Here is a 13,441-nt window from a genome sequence, read left to right on the forward strand (position 1 = left end):
TTTTTGTATTCATGCATTTGTATTGTATACTCTGCTTATGTTTAAGAATAGTATTGTGCTTATAATGGTACCGTTTTATTTGGGCTATATGATTGCGTATATTTTATTTTAAATCGGTGTTTTCAGTAATATTTATACTCGTTTTAACACGTACGCTTTCGCGACCAATATTCAATTTATACTCGGCAATGACTATGAAGTAACTCGCCTAGTATTGAGTAAAACTGTTAATTATGCATTTGTGTTTCCATGCTTTCATGTTTAGGGGGTCGAAATCTAAATGGGTCCAGTGGTGCTGCCCGAAGTGAAGACCGAGCGATCCAGTTTCATGCAAGGGTCGTCAAAAGAGCCGGAGACTGGCGAGCACAATGATCTGATTGTGGGTTTTGAGGATGAGGTGAAGGATCACTCCCCAGGCCTGTTAGGCCTGGCACTGGACCTCACTCACCTGGGCCTGGGCCACTTTCCAGCACTGTCCCCAAAGCGGGAGCCGGCGGCTGGCCCAGGCGAGCCGCGCGATGATGAGGAGCTCACAAACCTGGACTGGCTGCACGGAGGCAGGGATGTTCTGGGCAGTTTGAAGCTGGGTGGTCAGGCGGGCCTGCGTGCTGTGAGTCCCCCCCCTGTGCCACCACCGCCTCCAGACTCCCTGCCCTCTCCTGCCCCCTCTGATGACCTGCCGCCAAGGGAGGGAGATGCACACGCCGGCCTCCCGGGTACGCCCTCTTCTCACCGCTCGACTACCACTGCTGCAGGACATAACCCAAATGCAAAACCACCCTACTCCTTCAGCTGCCTCATTTTCCTTTCAATTGAAGCATCGCCCTACAAACGACTACCTGTCAAGGGCATCTATGACTGGATCCTGGACCACTTCCCTTACTTTGTTGGGGCGCCCTCTGGTTGGAAGAACTCTGTGCGGCACAATCTGTCTCTGAATAAATGCTTCAAGAAAGTGGACAAGGACCGTCATCAGGTAAGAGCTGTGCCTTAAAATTTGCCTACACATGCTTAATCTCTCGTGAAGAGTCTCGCGTGTATATACATATTACTCAAAATCATTATTTCAAAGTAGACTTAAGGTAAGTTATAGAATGAGATGCAGGATGTGATTTGTCTGGGAGCATTGAACGGATTAACTACTTGTAATATTCCTACTGTAAATTCTTCAGCATGGGCATAGAATGGAATTGCTGCAGTGCTGTCATGATGGAACATATCAATCGCAGTAAAGATGACATTCTTGGAGTTGTAGGTCATTTAAGAGGTTGCGATACATTTGTCATCATTAGAGTTTACCAAGTATAGTATGAGGCCAGGTTCTCCTTGCTGTGCTATTTATCTCTAATACAATGTGAGGAAACCCACTGCATCTTTATCAACGTCTGAGAAGGAAAAGCTGCTGCACGTTACAATATTGTTATCAGCGTTGACGCATTTTATTATTTCAATGGAACCATCTTTTCATTTTGCAAGCTGGATATGAATATTTTTCACCTGATTGTGTACGTCGGAGCACATTTACGGAAGGTAAAATTATTACTTTATTAAAACACCGCTAAGTATCGTGACACGACCGTTAGTAAGAGTATTCTTTGGGTCTTTCGGTAAAGTCACGTAGATGGGTTGAAAGAAAATATCAATCGCTTATGTTGTGATCGAAACGTCGTAGTTTTTTTTGTTATTTTTAATTTTCTTTCAACCTATCTACGTGACTTTACCAAAAGACCCAAAGAACAGGGATCACCTGCAGTCACGAAAGCTTCAAGTCAACATTAGTAAGAGTTCATTCATTAATGAAAGACAAACCTAATGAGTGACACGTACACGCATGCTGGTGCACCGAACGATGATAGAGACACAACTGCAAGCTGAAAGGGGGTGGGTGATGGGGAGTGCTCAGAGGTGGGAGTGGGTGGGTACTTTTCTCGTGTTCTCATGGCAACCTGCCGTGGCGACCAGCGCCCGTGCACCAGGACCGCGGAAAGGAGGAGGGTGGCTGCATCTGCACGCAATGGGGGGGAGACTCTTGACTCGCACGACAACGTGCACATCCACGTCGGGCTGGCCGAGTAGCTGTGTGCGCGCATTTCTGAATTGGGCTGCACGGTGCCACGTGAAGCCACTTTTTGTGTTCTTGTTGTCCTTCCCCCGCACCCCCCGATTTGCACGTTTGGCCACGTATGGTGCGAAAGAAGTTCAACATGCATGCATGCATACATCCTGCACCTTGAAACTGCCTTCTACTCGTTATGAACAAATTACCTGCGCCTAACTTATTTAAAAATAATGTGAACAGTTATTAGACTTGTAAGAGATTGATGATGTGGACATTATGTCCCAACGTTGTTGATCTGCAGACCTCGGCCCTGCTAAACAGTTTAATCTCTGCTGTCATTTTGTGCCTTGGCAGGATGCCCAGTGGCTGTACGTCCTGCCACAGAGTTGTGGTTTTAGTGTTGAAATGTCTGTTGTGCGCCATTGCCTTGGGTTGTCACAACACCAAATAGACTCGGTTACGTAGCCAATAGGGCCTGTGATCACTCAGAATGAGACTGTTCAATTCAGGTTGTACCTGAGAGTTGCTTTTGTCATCTAAAGGTGTGCATGAGTGCTTAATATTCCCACAAAATAGCTACACTTAGGCAAAAAACAGTTCACAGACTCTGCACAGTTTATTTGCAACATCTGATTATTTTCCATTGCCATTCAGGCCTCTTTCTACCTATGATTTAGCTGTTTTATGGTGACTGCTTACACACGCTATTCATAAATACGTGTGGATTAGAATACATAAGATGTGTGGTGTAGATTGTTTCCATTTTTAAAAGCTGCACATTCCAAACATGGCGGCTTGGAATGTCTGCATATTTATTCGCAATTTGACATTTACTGGTACCAGCATTTTTTATGCGGTGATAGCTCAATTTATCCACGTGGGCCCATTTGCAGGGAAATATTGTGCTTTGTAATAAGGGTTGTGGAAAATGGATTCAAGTGTATGACAAGGACTTCCAGTGGCATTAACTAGCAATATCTGACTTCATCGTAGTTTTTAGCAGCTGTTATTTTTTCAGCTTCCTTCCAAAATGGCACAAAACATTTTAGCGATAGGCCTGTCCTCTTGCCTTTGTAAAGATTCATAAATACTCTGCTTTAGTAGTAGTGTTTATTTATATAACTGCTTTTTGTATTTAGTTTGTTGTCCTTCCCCCGCACCTCCGATGAGAAGGGTTGGCTACGTACGAAAGAAGTTCAACACACATACATTTAACGTGTGCATTTTCGCCTAGCTAGAAAGCAGCTTTATCATTTGCGGAATGCAGTGTCGCGCTCAGACCATCGCTAAGCCCAGTTAACTGACAGTCTTTGTAACATTCATGGGCGATAGCTGGCCGTAGCCTAGATGCGTGGAATCTCAGCAAATAATGCATGTGGTATGACAACCGGCAGCCGATGGCGATTGTCATCGTGTGCTTGGGGGGGTTTGAGGCTGCACGGTATGCTTCTTAATATGCAGAATGTTGTTTAATTTGGCACACTGTTATAAGCACCCTCTGGTGTGGTGTGTGTGTCCTATTTGCATGTGCGTGGTCATGTGGATTCCAGGTGGAGTGATACTACATTCTCTCTGTGCTGTGAAGATGTAATGTGAACTGTCAGTATTAGTTGGAACCCTTTACACTAATTTGTTTGATCTCTGCCTGATGAGCCATGTAAGTACTTTTTTTAAAAGTACTTTTTTAATGATCTGTTGTTGGTATTATATCATCTCTACGTTGTTAAGCGTTTTGGCTAAACCACACTCTTTATTGTCACAGAAGCTTTGACGATGGTTGTCACACAGCACATGGTTAAATTACTACACAGTACAATGTCTGCTCCTCACCTTCATCAACCCGCACTGACCAGCGTGGTGAAATATGGTCAAATAACTCCCACAAACAGCATGGTGTGGGCAAGCCTTCATCCAGCAGTGGATTGACGAAAAGGGCTGTACAATGACTCGAACCTCTGAGTTCATGAACAATGCATATCTGCTGTTACAATTATGTTGACTGTCAAGCAATAATGTAGAATTTCTAGTTGCCACATGAGGCAGCATTTCGTCAAGCACCGAGATCCCATGGACAGCGTACATTCATGAAACATGCACCAACTTTTTCACGAGTTACCAAAACAAAACTATCCCAAACTTGGAGTTGTGAGTGCTCACCATGGTAACCTTAACCTGCAGTTGTGGAACAGTGTCAAACGGGGCACATTCATTCATGTTCTTAAATGATCATCGTTTGCTCCTTCAGTGGCACTTACATTTATTATAGGTACATCATAGCAGCAGTGTATGAGCTGGATGGAATCAGATTTTCAAATTAATCTCGGGGCAACCACCGCTTTGTTTGCCTTCAGGAAAAAAAAAACCTTTCCATTCACGTGTGAATTATGCATTATATTCTACCTATGATTTTGTACATTACTCTACAATTATGTATTTATTAACAGTTAACTGTTTTACTCTCATGTTCAAAATCTATATAATTTGTAGCGTTTGCTTATTAATCTTTTTTGTTGTCACTACCAATTATCATCGTAATTTGGTATATTTTTATTGACTGTTTTCATTATCGATAACATCCTCTTGAAATGCTTTTGTTCCATAGTTTATTTATGAATCTTGCATGTTGTGAGTTGTGGTACATTGTAAATGTGGTGTATGTTAAACTTACACGTACTTAACTGGTGCAGGGTTATACACACACTTATACTGGTAGGAACGAAGTTGTAAACTGAGTGTACCAGCCTGCAATAGAAATCTCGTGCTGTTGGGTGTAATAAAATTGCGCAAAATTCCAATGTTCCTACCAGCCCACCCTGCAGGGACCTGTTATCTTGTTAATAAGGTGGAACAATAATGGAGCATTCATCCCTATATACTTATTTAGCATACAAGTTGGTCTTGGTCCTTGCATTGCGAGTGATGGTTAATATGTATTGAGAACAGGAAACCGACAGCCACACCGACCTAATGTTAGGCTTTGCTCTTTCTTACAGCAGTCATTTGTGATAACTATGAATTGGCATGGTGAACATAATAACCAAAAATTACATCACTTAAAAAAACTTTATATCAGGTATATACAGATTTCTGCTAAAAAAAAAGCAGTTCATTATACATGTAAATATATTTTCAGGTATATGATGCAGTTTAAATGTCCTGTATACAGTATAGAAAATGTAAGGACATATTTTTTTCTAGTTATGTTGTACAAGTTCTATAATACCTTTAAAATGGAGGTATTTCTATGGTGGCCTTCTATATGCCAAATGTAAACGTGAACAGATATTTCCTGGGAGTTTGTCTAAAAAGCTAGGATAGATTTTTAATCGTTTTGATTTTATCTTGTAATTCCGAAATCGGTGAAAGTGGTGCTGATATTAATGGAGTGTAATTAAAAGCAGCAACCTTGAGTAAATGATTTCATCAGATACCATCCATAATGTTGGCTGACATTGAATATTGCGTTTTGATGCCATAGACAGACCTCAGAAATGCCCAGCATGTGCAGCCCACTGGAGACACACACTGGATGTCTCCCATGGGATGGGGCTGGTTTGCTAGTGCCTCCTGGTTCTGCATGGCCCATCTGCCAGGCCAGCGACGCAGATGGACGAGGCACAATTTCACGGGCCCGCCATTGGCCAAAGCTGCACAGTGCATACGTTCCTTGACCACACAGGTCAATAGTCAGCCCAGTGAGGGTACAGGTGTGACACTGTCTTGGAGAGCCTGGTCTTTGAGCATGAAACTCCATCTTTATTGTTACAGGGTGAATGTGTTCGCCTTCTGTGCATTCAGAGGTTTATTGGGCCTAATCCTAAACTTGACATCGACCTCTGCTTTAGTGTCACTCTCATGGATCTGTATTGCAAATCCATTTGGCAATTTTGATTTTTTTTTGACGCTTAAGATAATACATTCTCCTAAGTAACATAATGTTATGAAATGTTTGCAAATAATTTTCATTAAAAAAATATATATGTTTAAGGTTATGCAAGACACAATAATAAAAAACGACTGAAGCCAAAAGGAAGCAAAAACGATATTCCACATTGGCCTTCTTATCAATTACATTTATTGAACTAAGAAGAGCTATACAATTCCTTACCGGCTGTTGTTGGATAGTAAGGATAACACCAATGGTATCTAGCAGGGTGGACATTTAAAATCTTAAATTCATTTAGAACAGTTATCCCACAGTGTAAGTGCGAAGATTATACATAACGGATTAACTGGATAATACTTGTGTTCAGTGAAATATGGATGGTCAATGTTAGCGATGAATGCAGCAGGGTGGAGTTGTCTTGTATCTTGTATTTAATGTTCTTGCTGTGATGCATCCTGCAGAGTCTTGGGAAGGGCTCACTGTGGTGTGTGGATCCAGACTACCGACCCAACCTCATTCAGACGCTGAAGAAGGCACCCTATCATCCATACTCACACATCCTCAACACCCCTCCAGCATCTCCTGACTCTGCACAGAGGTGAGGACATTTGCAGAGAGGTACACTTACCCGAGGCCCATGGTGGAATGCAGGTGAGATGACATGCGTGATTTTCAGGGCATGTTGAGATCGACAAACGGGGAATGCGGGAGCGACCCATATCTTATTGGCCATATACGTGATGCTTATGAGAGAACATGGTGAGTGGTTAACAAATGACATGAATATTTCTGTGCTTTATTTACTTGTTATATAAAAGTGTCCTGCCACTTTATTACGTGTTATGTTTTGTATCTGACATTCTGGGATGATGGTTGGGCACTGACAAGGCTGGGATACATGGATTAGAGAAGGTGTAGCAATGAGGCATGTTGTAGAAACTCCTTTGTAAGCACTGTCGTCTATAATCATATAATTGCCTTTCATTACATGAGTAATACAACATTTAACTTATGTTGCTAGTTTCTACAACTGAGCTAGGTACCTAGAGGCTCTTGAGTAGAAAGGGGAAGGCATGTCCCTCTTACATCTGGACACGTACTTATGTGCATGTTGCTGATATTTCTTGTATGAAACGAATAGCACGTGCTCTAATAAATAGACTTCAAGGCTGTCTATGCCATATTATATGAGCAAGCCTTGTATAATTTTTCTGTCTGTATTGTCTAATAGCACTAACCAGTTCTACAAAATAACATACATTTGTTGAATGTATGTAAAATCTAGACTAAGTAATTCTATTATGTTTGCAAATTATTATTAAGTCAACATTTTATAAAATAATTAATGTGCTCGTAGTAAATTACAGTAAATGTTTGCAATATATTGTTTATTGAAAGCTATGTAATGTTTTTTAATGTTTTTTTTCAAAATCCTGGAAAGGAGACATTTCCAGAGGTACTATGCTGTGGTTGTTCACACAGTAGTTTTCGTTATTGGTTGTCAATGAGGCAGTATGTTGAACATAACTTTCACCTTGGCTCGGTGTTACTCAAGGAGGCCAGTGGCAAACCATATAACGTGTCCGGAAAGGCAGTTATATGAGTGGTGCATTACACAGCTCAGCAAGCTTCATTTCTCCATCGCCCCCTGCACAAGTGCATTACACAGGCTCGCGCTGAAGTGGCGTTATTGCGAAGCGAGAAATACTTTTGACGGGACGATAAATGGCGACACCTGCAAGTATTAACTATGAACGTACTTGCCCAGGCATTATCAGTGTCGTCATCAACTTCATCCTAAAAATACCTTGTCTTTTTAATCATAATATAAATTGTATAAAAGATTACCACAGATGGCCGCTTTGCTTCAGAAAATTCAAATGGCTGCCACGACAATAAAAAATGTATTCGTCTGGGCAAGTGCGGATTGGGGAGGGCTGGAGAGGAAACTGCTGGCTGTGTTTGCCTGGCCGCGCCGTCGTATCGCATCTCACGGACTATCGCACAACCCGCACCCCCCCCCCCTACATGCACGCACTGACACAAGCATGCACACACATCTCCCGTGCACGCCACCACGCAGGCATGCACACACGCACACCGACCATGCACACTGAGCCCAAGTGCGCATGCCCGTATACCCCTCCACCCCACTGCGCACACACATGCACAAAGATCCTCTGTATAGCCTTAGCCGATTTTTGGGGCAAGTGCTGTTAGCGAGCAGATGCGAAGGCCGGCAATGGCACACGAGGGTTTGGGTGGCCAGCACCACGCCCGACCACCTTTGTCTCCCCAGTGGCGATGTTTACACACTCCACCAGGTCCTCATTTGAGGCTGAGTCGACCTAGGGGAGGAGACCCAGGACCAGTTCAGATAATCGCCACTGGTGTTGGCCGTGGGCGGGAATTGAACTTGGGTGGCTGGGTTTGTAGCACAGCACGCTCACCGCTACACTACCGCTCTCTACACATGCATGCTCCAAAAGACAAAAGATCCCCCATATAGCCTCAACAGACTTTTGGGGCAAGTGCTCTTAGTGAGCACCTATGAAGACCGGAACGGTACACGAGGGGGTGGGTGGCTAGCACCACGCCCGACCGCCTTTGTCTTCCTAGTGGCGATATTCACACACCACACCAGGTCACTTTTGAGGCCGAGTCAACCTAGGGGAGGCGCATGACTGGTTCAAATAATCGTCACTTGGTGTTGGCCGTGAGTGGGAATCGAACTCGGGTTGCCGGGTTCATAGCACAGAGCGCTAACCACTACAGCACCGCTCCCCACATGCACACTCACGCACTCACACACACGTACATGCGTGTGCACACGCGTAAACGCAACCCACACACGTGCGCACATAATGAAATGTACACGCAAGTGTATACATGCATAGATCAACACACGTGATGCAGACATGCTCATACCTGTGTAAAATATGGCATTATCACATGAACATTGCCTGTAAACACATCTGGGTACACAGTTTATATGCGGACGTGAGCACGTACAAACATGCACACACTCCTGAACATAGGTAATGGAAAGCAGCTTTTTGCTTTAGCGATACCGCTGGTTGCCATGTGACAGCGTGCATTGGCATGGCAACCCCAGTCGTCATAGGGTTATGTGGCTACATGTTTCCCAAGAAACGACATGAGCATAGAAGGGTGGGTGGTAGTGATTGAGGGTAGTATATCTCTGTTCAATGGAGAGGCTATACATAACAGTCGTGTGTGATATTGCCAGTCAGAGGTTTGTGTGCTCTTTGTGTCAGTATGCGCTTGTTGGTGGGTGTTGGGGGCGGTAGTGTAGTCGTTAGCGCACTGTGATCCGAGTTAAATTCACAATAACAGTGGCCAATATTTGAACTAGACCCGGTCCTGGGCCTCCCCTAGGTCCACTCAGCCTTAAATGAGTATTGCGTGTGGTATGGAAACACCAGCACTGGGGAGACAAAGACGGCCGGATGTGTTGTTGGTAACCCATCCCTTTCGTCTGCGATGTCAGCTTTCATATGTGCTCGCTAGGAGCACTTACCCCAACAGTCTGTACGGGGGAACTTTTGTCCGTGTTAGTTGGTGTTGACATGAGAATTGTGTTGCTGTGCTAGAGCTTGGTAAAGCATGCACGAGCAGGTATATGCAACTATAAATATTGTACCAATGAGTGGGAGCACAACCCAGTGCACCTTGTGTAGTGTACATACTAATAATTTACACATCTATACTGCCTTTCACCCGTAGATCACTTTTTTTTGTCAAACAGCTGCTTGTGTACAGTGTGCCATGAGCAGACGCCACGATGGTGAAATATTGTAGTATGGGCTGTTATCCAGGGCATGGAAGGACCAGTCGGCTAATGCAATGTCTAATTGTACTGCTGACACGCCGTTGTGTATAGATCTGTTTTGACGCCATGCTTTTTTATGGCCATTTAGATAGAGACCACAATGCTTGGCTGTCATTGAGGTATTTTAATTTACATAGGCTCATATAATCATCATTCATCAACTGCAATATGGACGCCTCCTCACCAAAACCGCCACCACCTCTCACATTCCTGCATTGCAAATAATCCTTCCAGTACCTGCACATTAATTGGTTTCATTGCTCCATCTCCCCACGTTCCAAGCCTTGGCTGCCACTGCATTATTGTTGACCATTGTCCACCATTCCTTCTAGCAATGTGTCCTGTGCAAGCACACTTAGATTTCTTAATAATTTGGATGATGTCATTAACCTGTGTGTGCTCACTAGTCCATGTTCCTCTCCCTTTTTTTTAATGTAATTCCCAGCATGCATCGCTTAGTGCTTCTTTACACGCTCTTCAATTCTCAATATTTCTAGTTACTGATCATGCCTGTGAACCATATATCATAGCAGGTAGTACACACTGATTGAAAACGGTCTTCTATAGGCACATGTGTATGCTACTTTTCACATGCATTCGCTATAACCTTCGTGAATTAGGAGAATGGTGTTTGAGACTTAAAATATGGTGAACTGTAGTGTTTCAATTTCGATGTTAATATTTGAGTGCTGGATGTCCATTGTGAATGAACACATTCCTCATAACACAGCACACTGGAGATATTCTATTTAATTTGTAAGCGGGACTGCTAAGGATTTCTAAAAGGGTCATTCTGGCGATTGCCTTTGGGGATGGGGCACTTAACTGATGGTGGTGATTGTGGGGCCTGTGAGTGGGGGGGGGGCAGCACTCATATTATGTGTTTACCTTCGTTACATTAACTCTGTGTTTGGTTTATTTTGGATGTTTAAATGTGCTGAGCGCGGACTTTTAACCTCTGTATATAAAGTTGTCTGTGTGGCCTTTCACGCTGCACGACCCGCGCGCGATGGCATGTCGCACCTCTCCTGGCAATTTCTCACAAGGCGATCGCTGTGCGTCCTCTGACGCAACTCCCAATACTGCTTGCCTTCCCATGTATTGGAATTACCGCAATGTCATTGAGCACGCAAGTGTACTCTGCTTGGCTACGCATTCTGCTACCGTGCCCTTTGTGTCTCATCTACTACGCAAGCACACATTCTTCCCACCCGTTGTAGAAACACTGATTTTCTCCTACTGTCAACGTTTAACCCTTACGCGATGAATGTGCCGCTAAAGGTTTTCCCAATGACACTGCCCACTAATATCCTAATAACTGGGATAACCCTTTATGCCCTGGCGGTAGCGCGTTCACTGCTTGTTGCAGAGGTTTGCAGTTTTAATCCGGCAGGCCACCCAGGTTAATTACTTCGGATGTATTCATCCGACGCCATTCAAAGAAGAGTAGGCAATTGTGTGCCGGTGTCTGTGTGTCCAAATTTGCTACATTAATAGCAAGTTACCTAATTGGGAAACATAGAAATCAAATTACCTCAAAATAAAGCATTGCTCCCGTCCTGGGTAAACTTGGCAGGACCCTCCTGAAAATAAATCTTGAGACTAGGTGATGCTTTTCTCGGCAATCAAGCTTAATAACTAATTAATACCTGCTGAATCCTATTCTGCGTATTAGTATCATTTCACTATTAATTAGATAATGGAATACATCAACACAACACGGTCTTGTGACCTAAATACCAACTAAATCGTTACAAAGTTTAAAAGGCAGTGTCTCTCAGCTCAATTGTGTAATGGAGGGAGTGGTGATAATCCCCATTGCAGGTACAATTTTCTTAAATGGATGACCACTATGAACTTACCTCAAAGTGGTGCCGGGTGTATAAATGGGATGAGTTAACTCCAGACCAAAATTTGTATTCACAAGATTCCGATTTTGAATAAAGTTCTCAAACCACGGCACCACCTGAATTAAAACTTGAAATGAAGACAAAACCCAAAGAACAATAGTCTTATATTGCAGACACAGCTAGGTTATAGATTGTATATCTGTCCAACGTGAGTTCGACAGAACCCTGTGGCATTCGTGAAACGCCTATCTTTCCCTGGCAGGTACCAGTTAAAATCATGCTAACTGTGGGAAGTCCCTTTTATGAGTTAAATCACGTGCCCCTCTAGGTTTCCGTTGTCGTCATGTCATTGGGGTGCAGCTGGCTTTGTGTGCAAGGCAGGATGTGCTCTGGAACAGAAGGCAGCAGCAGCAGGCTTTGTCTGAAATTAGTTGACTCGATGCCTGAACCCAGCCGTCCATCAACCCCCTGACCCTTGACCCAGAATCATCACACACATGGTCACTCAGTCCTTTCGAGATAGTGCTATTGAGCTTTCGTCTCTACATTGTAATGCCCAATAATTCAGAGCTTTTGAAATTATACTTATTACAGTGCCTCAATTCCATTGTGTTACTTGCTTTACATTACTGATGTAATATGTAACTTGGAACAAATGTTTCATTATGTAAAGTTCTGTGGATTTAAACACCACATAAACAAGATTGGCCACGACTGTAAACTACAGTACAGTATATATCACATAAAAGCTGTGTTGTTCACTGATCTGATTGAATGCCCCCTACGATGGCGATATGGGAAATGTAGCGTTGCGGTGGCGAGATGTTAACTAATTCGCCCGCCATACAGGAGGACATGGGTTCGATCCCAGCTCTGACGCCTGTTATATATTTGGAGTTTGCATGTCTTTCTCTCCATGGTTGCGTGGATTTATAGAGTATTTGGCTGCTATAAATTTACACATAAGCCGCTTCACTGGGCTATCAATTGTGGCCAGGTCGCTTCTGAAAAGAGCTCTATAGCTCAGTGGGACTTACATGGTCAAATAAAGCTAGTGAGTAGAAAGCTGTGTTTTATTCCCAGCATGTACATCGGGACTTGCCTTTCAAACGAAGATCATAACACCATTGCGTTCACCGACAAATGCTGAATTAGCTAAATTTTCCAAGGCCACGTTTTGACACAGTAGCTCTTTGTGGGTACAGTGCTTAATGTTGCCAGGGGTTACAGTAGGAAGGCCATGTGACCAAAGTGTCAGCATTCCATCAGTGTAATGTGATCCAGACCACGCGTTTGTACAAAACAAACATATGCGGCCAAGTGGGTGCTAATGCTGTTGATATTGGGCAGTGAAAAGAGGCCATTCACATTTGTAATTGGTTTGTGTTTTGAGTGTGTGTGTGTGTGAGATTCCCGCATTTCTCGCAAGCTAAGACTTCACCCACGGGCTGGGGCATTTTGGCATTGCAAGAGGCATGGCTGTTATGTACATCGCGTTATGCAACTGCTGTTAACACAGATTGAGCTGCAGTAGCAGGATCTTCGCTGTTACCATGGCAAACACACATTCTGAATCTCACTGCAGAGAGTCGCACGTAAATATTGTGAGTTATGGGTTCCTTGGTGACTGAGGCATACCAAAGCTGTAGACCAGCACAATGTGCTCTATTTAATGTGCAGTGAATGCTATACAAACAATTCAAAACCGATGTTATGAATGGAATGAACATTGGAAATTGACAAAAAATCCAGGAACTAGTCTGCGAAATTCCGGTTTGGCAGTAACCTCAACT

General features: G+C 43.5%; 1 protein-coding gene across 1 annotated transcript in view; it reads left to right on the forward strand.

The window, feature by feature from the left end:
* The window catches only part of FOXN3 (forkhead box N3), a 35,002-nt gene that overhangs the window by 9,213 nt on the left and 12,348 nt on the right, over positions 1–13,441 (forward strand). The window contains exons 2-3 of the mRNA XM_032947640.2: positions 266–976; positions 6,407–6,543. Of these exons, the coding sequence (XP_032803531.1) occupies positions 281–976; positions 6,407–6,543 (833 nt within the window). The 5' untranslated portion in view covers positions 266–280. The remainder of the gene's footprint in view (positions 1–265; positions 977–6,406; positions 6,544–13,441) is intronic.

This window comes from Petromyzon marinus, chromosome 6, assembly GCF_048934315.1.
Source record: "Petromyzon marinus isolate PM22_M1 ecotype Great Lakes invasive population chromosome 6, UKy_Petmar_22M1.pri1.0, whole genome shotgun sequence".
Classification (NCBI taxonomy): domain Eukaryota; kingdom Metazoa; phylum Chordata; class Hyperoartia; order Petromyzontiformes; family Petromyzontidae; genus Petromyzon; species Petromyzon marinus.